We start from the raw sequence: 11,273 nt of genomic DNA, 5'->3' as shown, positions 1-11,273 counted from the left end.
TTAGCTTCAATTTGAATTTACATATGAGTAATTGATGATCTGTTCCACAGTCTGCCCCTGGCCTTGTTTTGACTGATGATATGGAGCTTTTCCATTGTCTCTTTCCACAGATGGAGTCAATTCGATTTCTATGTATTCCATGTGGTGAGGTCCACGTATATAGTTGTCTCTTATGCTGTCTAAAGAAGGTATTTGAAATGAATAAATCATTGGTTTTTCAGAATTCTATCATGCAGTCTCCAGCATCATTTCTGTCACCAAGGCCATATTTTCCAAACACTGATCCTTCCTCTTTGCTCCCAACCTTTGCATTCCAATCACCAGTAATGATCAGTACATCTTGATTGCATGTTTGTTCAATTTCATATTTAAGAAGTTTGTAGAATTCTTCTATTTCATCCTCACTTGCTTTAGTGGTTGGTGCGTAAATCTGAATAGTAGTGGTATTAACTGGGCTTCCCTGTAGGCACATGGATATTATTCTATCACAGGCAGTGTTGTACCTCATGACTGATCTGGATATGTTCTTTTTGCCATTGAATGTAACACCATTTCTCTTTAATTTGTCATTTCCAGCATAGTAAACCATGTGGTTGTCAGATTCAAAATGGCCAATACCAGTCCATTTCAGCTCACTAATGCCTAAGATATCAATGTTTATGTGTTCCATTTTGTTTTTGACAACTTCTAGTTTTCCCAAATTCATACTTCGTACATTCCATATTTTGATTTTCAGTGAGTGTTTCCAGCTGTTTCTCTTCTTTTTTAGTTGTGCCCCATCAGCAAATGAAGGTCCTGTGAACTTTTCTCCCACGGGCTTTAGTCCATTCATGTCATCATGGTCAACTCTACTTTGAGGAGGCAGCTTTTCCCCAGTTCCATTTTGAGTTTCTTCCAGCCTGAGGGGCTCATTTACGCCACTATATCTGACAATGTTTCTCTGCTATTCATAAGGCTTTCAGTGACCAAATATTCGGAAGTAGTTCATCACTCTTTCTTCCTACTCTGTCTTCGTCTTGAAGCTCATCTGAAACCTGTCCACCATGGGTGACCCTCCTCGTATTTAAAATACCGGTGGCATAGCTTTCAGAATCACAGCAACTCACAAGCTACCACAGGTACAACAAGCTGACAGACGAGTGGTGGAATTTCAACAGTAGCAGGATCTATATTTTGTGGGAATGAAATATATATGTGCAATTTTAAAGTATCCGTAACAACAAATTTCAAATACATTTCTTTGTTCACATAGAAATTAAATGATAATAGGAGATATCAGTAGCAATGTAGCAATGATATGAGAACTATTTAAATGAAATATGACGATGGCATTCTAGTTTTCCATAGATTTTTAACTTCTTGTTGTTGTTGATATTGTGTAACGCTTAACTCCAACTCATAGCAACCCTCTATAGGGTTTCTGAGAGCACTTGGTGACTTTGAACTGTTGTCTTTGAAGTTATTAGTCAGTGCTTATCTACAGTATCACAACAGAACGCTTTTTATGGCCTAGATAAGGATGAAATAGTAATAGACACTGTTGTAGAAAAGTAAACATTATAGGGGCAATGAAGTTGCCAATCTCACGGTCAGTATTTTGAAAGTACCAGCACTTCCATGGTAGAAAGATGAGGCATTCTGCTCCCGTAAAGATTTACAGCCTCGGAAACCCTGTACAGGGTCTCTTATGAGTCAGAACTGACTCCATGGGCATGTAACAACAACATAGTATAAAGTCTTGCAAGTCAGTATTTTTAGCAGACAAACACACAACTCCAATCAACTAATAGAGGCTACTTGTGCCAACAAAAACATTTTCAAAGTAATGTTTTGGCTGAAATGGTTATAGCCCATTTGTGTGCTTTACAAAATAGTGGTGCCTGTGGAGGGGCTGAGTTACAGTAAACCCTAATGAGTGTGACTATTTCATTTAAAAGACTTCCAAAGGTTATGATGGGAAGATTTTTATGTTCTGTGAAGGCTCCAAGTAGAATGCAGCACTTAGTTAGTTACAACAATGTTCTTATTTAATATAAACATAAAACATCTGGATGGAATCCTGAAATGCCTTCAGGTAAAAATGCTCTCATTATGATAATCATACCCAATAGCATGCTTTCAATTCAGTGCTCAATTCCTTTTTTACCCCAAAGTTTAATGAATGTGTGATCTAGGTGCAGTGGAGACAAATTTTTCTTCAAGAAGAGAAAAAATCAAACAAACGCATTCAAAATATTCATTTATGTAGAACCATAGTTCCTTATTGCCTTCTTAAGTTACTGCGAATCAAAATAGTTTACATCCATAATGATGTAAAAAGATTATATTGTTAGAAAGCAAACAAATAACAACATAATGTTGGTATCCTAATGTGACGGAATACATTTCTAGTTCATATACGCATTCATCCTTTTAAACTACAGGAGTGGAATGGGCGAGCAAAGATTCCAATCACCAGAGTTAATGAATGTCCCAGTCTAATAGACCAGTTTAACTATACGTGCTAATATTTTATTGGTCAAAATAAGCTACATGGTCACATTGACATTAAATAACTCTAAGAAATGCAACCCAATTCTGTGCCCAAATTAAAGTGATACTGAGTATTTGCAATTATACCTAATATCTACTACTCACAGAATTTATTTCCTTTACTTAAAGTGTCACATGTTCATAAAATATTCAACAAATATTTTATGTGCTACATATTATTTAGGCTACATAACATGCTTGGCACTAATAGGCCAGGGGGAGAGAGTTCTTCCCTATGGAAGGCACTTAGGATATTTACAGTTTTACTCCTCAAGAAAAGCTGTATGTTTAATATCTGGTGATATAGTATACTATAATTATTTTCTAAAGGATTACTATATTGACTTTAACTCAATATATATGTATACATCTTTTATAACCATATCTTTCGTTTCTTTAATTTTGCCAAGCTTATCTGTAAAGCTATTTTGCCTCTTGAGAAAATGTTAATGAAGTTGAATTTATATTTCAAAATATGTTGTAAATAATGATAATGTGAAAGCAAAGTTTCCCTTCTGAGAATTTTTTTAAAGCTTTGTATAGCTCTATAATATCTTAGGGGTTTCATAAGTTTCCACTATAAAGTGAATAGAGAAAAGAATAATTAGAGAAATGAAAATGAAATTAATACTCTTTTTAAAATTCCCCTTGTTGTTAAGTATTGTAGATTCAGTTCCTATTCACAGCAACCATAGATAGGGCTTCTGAGATATGACTAGTAGGTTTGAATGACCAATCTTGCAGTTAGCAATCAAGTGCTTATCTTACAGCACCATACCTTAGAAAAGGATAAAATAGTGCATTAGTTTGTTTTTTTTTTTAGTAATCCTACCTTCATATTCTATTTATATCAAAATAATTTTGATTAATGGTATAAAATCAGTGGAAACTATTTAACTTAAAGGGATTTCTTTTCTGATAAATGATTTGGTTTTAGACTATTTACTAATTATATAAATTATAGATATTGCTTCTGTTCCTCATAACACATGACAAATTATTACAAGCCAGAACTATTGTAATTTAGTGACCTCAACTACACCACCTACTGGAATTTTCAAAAGGTATCATTCAGATAGATTATGTATTTATGAATAAAATAATTTGCCTTTCAGGGAGTTTGGCCGCTGGAAAGTAAATAACCTTGCAGTTGAGAGAAGAAATTTCCTTGGCTCCCCTCTGCCTCTTGCCCCTGAATTCTTCCGCAACATAAGACTTTTGGGACGTCGACCTACCCTTCAGCAAATCACAGAAAACCTTATCAAGAAATATGGGACACATTTCCTGCTTTCTGCTACTTTGGGAGGTACATCTCTTTAAAAATTCTGTGCCTGTGTGTGATTGTGTATAAAACCATACATTAGAGTAAAAGCATAGATTAATCCAGATAGCTGCAGTTTGAATTGTCTCTAAAATTTATTCAATAATGTACCTAATGTATTTATTGAGTGACTATTAAATATCTTATTCACTGTCATGTGGTAGATGAATATCACATAGTTGTTGCTTTAAAAGCAATGTGCAATCTAATAGCATATGTATACAGCTGGAAGCAGACCAGCCAGGGCAGGCTGCTGGTTCATGTAGAAAGAACCAAAGGCCAGACACAGGTGAACTTGCTTAGTTAGGCAAAGAAGGGCACAGCCCACTCACATCACCAAATGGCTCGCTTTATATCCAGCAGGCAAAATTCACCAAACGCCACATAGATTTCCAAGTTTGTATAATTATTGTCAAGCTGTTGTTGTTACGTGCTTTGAGTCGGTTCTGACTCATAGCAACCCTGTATGTTATTCAAAAAGCAGTTGGCGAGCTTGAACTACCAACCTTGTGGTTCAAACTGACCTTCCAGTCCATCACATTAACCCACAGTGCCCAACCAGTAATTTCAGTCTAGAATACAAGAAGAGTGTTAAACTTTGTTTTAAAATTAATTACATGTGGTCACTGTTGGAAGGAGTGATCAATGCTGGATATAGACAGCAGGGAAAAGTTCCTATAGTAAATAGCAAAGTTCTAAAATTGTATATTTCATGCTATTTAATATTTCTGATTGCGATTAATATACATTTTGGAAACAGTGAATAAGTACATATCATGATCTACAATGTGAGAGAAGAAATAAATAATGTTACTTACCGATTTATAAAAAACCTTGTTATTTAATAATGTTAATTATGGGAATATATGATTAATACTTTTGAATATAATTAAGTGATATTTGGGAAGTTACTGGTATGGCATCATAGGATAAGCACTGGACTTCAAGGTCAGTTTGAATTGCTTAGTCGGCAGTTCAAACTCACCAGCTGTTCCTTAGAAATAGGCCGCTATGAATGGGAACTGACTCGACAAAATTTAACAAACACCTGTGTCATAGACAAAGCATTACTGTACCATGATTCTATACATTTAATTTTATGTAAGACTTCAAGACATACTCCATTTAGAAATGGACTTGCACTATCCTATAACAGAGTACAAGACACTGGAGATTCAGTGGCTAAAACTTTTAGCTACTAACCAAAAGTCAATGATTTAAACCCACCTGTTGCTCCATGGAGAAAGATGTGGCATTTTAGTTAAATAAGAATTCAGAACCCTAGAGACTTTATGGAGCAGTTCTACTTATTCTATAAGCTAACTTTGAGCCTAAACTGACACAATGACATTAGGCAGGGTATGTTTTTGTAGTTTATGTTGGTGGTATAATAAAGAACATTGAACAAAATTGAGTAGAAAAGCCATACAAACAGTTGAGGTGAGCCCCTGCATCTTTCTCAGTTTCTCAATAAACTGACTGAAGTCCCAAACCAGTCAGACAGAATCAAAGCAAGGATGTGGTGGCACAATAAAGACCACCTGTTCTTCACCTTTCTGGTATTAGAGGAAGCCTTCTTTCCATTTCCTGTCAGTTTTGTAAGTATTTCATAACAGCTTATTCTTCCAGAACATATCCCAGTTGAACTTTTTCTGACCTCCCTCCCAACCACCCCCAAACAAATTACCATTTTTTTTTTTTTTCTAGAATCCTCCAGTGGTCCATCATCCACACATATCTTTCCAAAACTGTTGTTGTGGTCATATCATCTCCTCTTTTACTTGAAACTTAGAATGAACTACTAAAGATAAAATCCAAAATGTTTGCTATGGTTAATACAGCCTTACATAAATGATCTTACCTAGGCTTACACTGTGGACAGCTTGGTATGGCTCTCTCACAGTCATTATTTTTCAGCCACAATGAACACATTTTTTCTGACAAATGTTACTTTCTCAGAGAAATTTCCTGCCCAGTCTTAGCAACAGTCTCCAATATATTATTCTCTAGTATTTCATTTTACTTTTAATGTTTCATAGTATGTATTATGATGTAAAATTATTTTGTCTACTCCTTTATTTCAGTGACCTGTGCATAGTGGAAAATAAGGACCATGTTTATATGTTTCACCCCTTTACCCCAGTGGTTATAAAATTGTTTCATACACAGTAAGCTCCCATTACATATTTGTTAAATTAATAAATAAGTGAAACCACAGTTTGTTCAGAGACTGAGGCTGTTCCACTTACTACTAACTGTTAAAAGTTTATGATATAAACAGCAGCCAATTGAGATATAATGGAATGAAAAGCTCCAGTGAAAATAGCAAATTGAAATACAATATAACAAGTCAATGTAACAAAGATTCAGAGTTGTAGAGAATCAAGTATCCAAACAATAGCATTGTGAAAAAAGGGGCAATTAGGAGGAATACATTTTCTCTATGGCCTGAAGAAATTAAAGAAGAAGAATGTAGGTGTGCCAAGAGGACAGAAAATGCTAGAGTTCCTGAACGCATCCTATGTCTCCATTCTCTAGAAGCCATACTTCTATATGTTGCTGTTGTTAAGTGCGAGTCGATCCCAACCCATAGCGACCCTGTATAGTGTTTGTGACCCTGTGTATGGTTTCTGAGGAGAAGCTGGTGAGCTTGAACCTTGCAGTTCAAACAGCTTTGCAGTCTGGCGCATTAACCCACAGCACAACACCAGGACTCCCATAGTATACTTCTATATAGGAATGACAATAAAATAAGATGGTAAAGAAATCAGAGAAACCTGGCATTGAATCTTAATACTTTTGTCCACACATACTGAAAAAAAAAAAAAAAAGGAACAAATAAAACAAAGTGTTAGACCTTAGAAACAGTTTAGATTTTTTTTGTTTCCTTGGCAGTAGAAAAGGGGAGAATAACACCTATGTGTTGGTGTCATGGGAAAATTAGGATTCATGAAGAAAAATATCTTTGGCACAGTGTGTCCTATCATTTAATCATGGAATGTCTTTAAGTTACTGTTATTGCAGTGGTTTAGAAAGAAAGAAGAAAAAAAAGTAGCCATCTCAACAGTTGTTAAACAGATTCTACATGGTTTACAATTTAATTATTCATTCTATAAAATCTGACATAGAGGTAAAAATAGAATTTCTATAAATTGTTCACTAAAGAACCCAGTCATGTTGAAATACTTATTGGCATCATTGTCATTCTATCAGCATTAATGAGCACCTAGAAGAATTTCAGAATATAAAATATATTCTAGAAGAAAGCAAAACAGAGAAAATCAATAGTACAAATGATTTGTTCCTTAGTACCAAAGTTTCTATATACTATTTGATTTAACTATTTCATCACTTTGGTATTATAGGCACTCAACTTAGCCTTTAGATTAGTTTTCATTTTGTATTATGTTTGCTTATAAAACATATTCAAAGTCTTGTGGGATTGAATAACTTCTGTGTGTTGATCCAATTATAGCAATATGTGGTCTCAAAATTGCTTTACTGTAATTACTTGAAAATCTTATTCTATTATTACCTTAAAGAGTCATGCATGCATCTGCACTATACACACATGTGTGAAAACTAGATTTGTTCTTCTATGTAACCATGTAGATAGCCACTTATTTAATTAACTACCACCTTCAATCTCTAATCTCTGAATATTTGTAGAATTTCGAGTTTTTCATATTTTTGTTGTTGTTGAAATTGTTTTTTCATTCTATAAATGTTATTTATATTTGCCTTCAGATATCTACTTGGTAATTCTAACAATTCAGCTAAAAAGCATGAAATTATTTAAGTAGCTTAAGGATAAGAACTATTTCTAATTAAAATGTGTACCAAGAATTATTTCAGGCAATTTAAAAATTATTGTTGTTACAATTACACTAAACCTTCTTTGTTAGTGTAAATGCATACTGTACCTTTCTATTTTACCTAAAAGAATATGAAATTGTATTTATCTACTTTTATTTTTTTTAATTAAGTCATGTGGCATTTAACTTGAACTAAATCTCTTTCTGTCAAGTGACTAAAACCAACCCATAGCCATAATACTAACATGCACTGAGACTGTTCAGATATATAAGCAAATGTTAAACAAAAAAAATCAACATTAATTTTTTCTTTTAAAGGATGCAGTAGAAAACTGGTCCCTGTGAGGTGGAGGCTTTAAGCATCCTAGATGTCCAACATTTGTAAAACGCTATTTCATTCCACAATCCCAGATGCCAGCCACTACTCTTTTCACTGTGTCCCAGGGTTCTGAAATTCACTGCAATGTCTCACAGAATTCACTGGGGCCAGCAATTTAATGTCTCACTTGATTATGGAGGCTGTCAAGTCCCAAACCAGAAGTTCAGACATCAGTCTGGAAGATTCTCCTCACTTACATAAAACTACCCTATTGACTCATAGGACTGTGGAAGCAGACAAGCCAGGTCAGGCTGATGGTACCAGTAGAAAGAATCAAAGGGCAGGAAGAGGTGAACTTACTTAGCCAGGCAAAGAAGTGCACAGCCCATTCACATCACCAAGATGGTTCATCTTATATCCAGCAGACAAAACTGATCAAGCCCCTTGTTAGATTTCCAAGTTTGCATACACACAGTTAATCATGTTAACAATCACTCACAGTTGAACCATCTTCCCTCTCTTACCCAGACATATCAGGAATAAGTTATTTGGTGGGAATTACAAAGACATGGCTAGAAGAGACATATTAAATAATTTACTGCTGTGCAAAAAAAAGGCAGTTTTTAAAATAAGATGTTTCCTAAATAACTAGATTTCTAACTAAATTTCCACATATTAAAAAACAAGTTGACTATAAAATATTCACTACATTGATGAAAAGGAAATAAATAAAGAACAACTTTTTCTCCCAAGAGTTATTTAGTACATCATATTATTGACTTAGACATAAAACTTTGGATAGCATATCTGAAGCCTTTAATAGGATATTTTATGATAGATAAAGCCAGTGATTTGATTATCTTCCTATAGGGAAAAGTAAATTATAGAAAACCTTTTTCAATATACATCATTTTCTCCACTTATTTCATTTTGTAGCTTCCAGACTATTTATCAATATAGTAATTCAGCTGGCTTCTACTTTGTATAATAATATCTAAACTCTATCACTGTTTAAATATCTAAAATAAGCCACTCAATTTGAAGAATCTATCTTGAAAAAGATTGCACTCCTGGGTGTATTGATTTCTAGGTATGGAATATATTTCATTGCTGTTTTTGTAATATGTTTCATGATAGTGTAATATATGATGAGAACTCAAAAAAAAAAAAAGTATGTATCCTGAATATAGGAAAAAGTGAATGAATAGAAAAAGAACTTTAAATTACTGGATTTATTGAGAAGGGTATATACTGAAAAGCACCAAACTTGACTTCTGACGAAATTATATAGCAAAGGACTGAGGAAGATAGACAGAACATATCATTAAGAAAAATAAAGGATAAACTATTCATGACAAAATTTATAAATATTATAATAAACTATTGACAGCAATTTTCAATGTACTTTAATCTCCAGAACTGCACAGACTTGTCTATCTAGTCATAGCACTGGAATGATGCAGCTCTGTCCTCTCTGAATCTTGCCTGCAGTGATATCTCACAGCAATGCTGTAGGACAGAGTTGTTGTTGTTAGTGCCATTGAGTCTGTTCCAACCCATAGCAACCCAGTATGGGGTTTCCAAGGAGCGACTGTTGAGCTTGAACCACCGACCTTGTGGTTCAAACCAACTTTGCAGTGCAGCACATTAACCACACCAGAACTGCTATAGGATGGAGTAGAAATTCTTTAATAAGGCAGAATGGAATCTCTTCATAGTTTCCTGAAACTATAAATCATATGGGAGCAGGTTTCCACAGATCAGCTAGTGGATTTGAACTGCCAACTCTTAATCCACTACACCACCAAAGCAGACCAACATATGGGCTCTATCAGGACAAGTAGGTCAGAAAGAAGAAAAGTAATGAGATGCAGGGTGACTATGGCTATCTCTTTCCTACATAAAGTCTTTCTATTAACACAGTAAAACTCCTTGAGAACTAGAGGGAAGCGTGGAGTGTTTATGTAAAACACTTTCCCATTCAGAGTGAGGAGAAAAAATATTTTTTACAAACTGAGCTCCAAACAATTCTAGGAGTGAACATGAAACATTTTAACATTAAATAACTTATAACAATTTTAAAACATGTTTTTAGTTTAGAAAAGCAGGAAATAAGTTGTTAGATCAGTATTCTTAGATGCACAGAGATTAAAAAACATAATTAAAAATTTAATAGAAATATTTGCAAAATATTTTTTCCATTGTGTATCTCTATAATCTTTCATTTCCAACAAGTGCTTTATATCTGACTTGATCTTTTGATTATCATGGTTCTGAACATTAACAGTTGTTTTATATAAATATACACATACTTTAAAATAGAAAATGTTTTCTTCTTTGTTCAATTGAAAAGTACATGATTGACATCCAGAATCTATTAACTCATTCGAATAGTTTTTTTCATAATCAATACATCTTATCTTAATGGTTACTCAATGAAAAAGTAAAAATGCCTGCAAAGTATTTCATTTATCTTGAAAGTTTTAGAATAGATTTGTTTGTTTGTTTCTCTGAATGTATTTCTTTTAAAGAAGGAACAGAAGTCAGAAGTCAGACAGTGGCATGTATTATGAACAGAATATCAATTTGTTTTGCTATATTTTTTTCATTTCCTTTCACTATTGTAAGTATAAGAAATCCTGAATATCCTCATCTAATTTTAGAAATAATCAATTCTCACTTTTCTTTGTGTGAATTATGTTCTGGATAAAGTATCCACAGATAGTTTTTAATCTATGTCATCTACCACCTTCTTTCAAAATCAATTAAACAGCTGACTTTCTAATTTTCACTTGGTTTCTTCTTAGGACAAACAAATATCTTTTATTTTGGTCTAACTACAAAATAATTAAGAGAGTAAGTTTTCTTTAAAATATATGATTTATATTTTAATCAAATATGAAAAGTCATTTGAAAATGTATGGAATGATTTTGCATTATTAGAATACATATTCTATTTTAAGAAAAAGAAGTAAAAGAAAAAACTTTTGTTTCTTTAGCATCAAATACCAGGGAATCACTGAAGTAAATAGCACCAAAAAGGAATAAGAACTACCAAACTATTATTGAAAACTAAATATTTATTTACACTATTGTTGTGTGCTGCCGAGTTAGTTCCAACTCATAGCTTCCCTGTATAGGGTTTCCCAGACTGTACATCTTTATGGAAACAGAAAGCCCCTCTGTCTCTCGTGAAAAGGCTGGTGGATTCAAACTACTCAGCTTTCAGTTAGCAGCTCAACATGTAACCCACTACACCACAAGGGCTTCTACATCTATGCTACAT

The 11,273-nt window shown here is 33.8% G+C and overlaps 1 protein-coding gene across 2 annotated transcripts in view; it reads left to right on the top strand.

The window, feature by feature from the left end:
- BRINP3 (bone morphogenetic protein/retinoic acid inducible neural-specific 3) overlaps nt 1-11,273 on the top strand; it is a 737,483-nt gene that overhangs the window by 292,416 nt on the left and 433,794 nt on the right. Inside the window, exon 2 of one of the 2 annotated variants that reach the window (XM_006873664.1) lies at nt 3,648-3,838. The exons of the other annotated variant lie outside the window; for it this stretch is intronic. Coding sequence (XP_006873726.1) covers nt 3,648-3,838 — 191 coding nt within the window. The remainder of the gene's footprint in view (nt 1-3,647; nt 3,839-11,273) is intronic. 2 annotated transcript variants of the gene reach the window in all.

Source organism: Chrysochloris asiatica, unplaced genomic scaffold (assembly GCF_000296735.1).
Source record: "Chrysochloris asiatica unplaced genomic scaffold, ChrAsi1.0 scaffold00247, whole genome shotgun sequence".
NCBI classification, from domain to species: domain Eukaryota; kingdom Metazoa; phylum Chordata; class Mammalia; order Afrosoricida; family Chrysochloridae; genus Chrysochloris; species Chrysochloris asiatica.
This window is presented reverse-complemented; position numbering and strand designations above follow the sequence as displayed.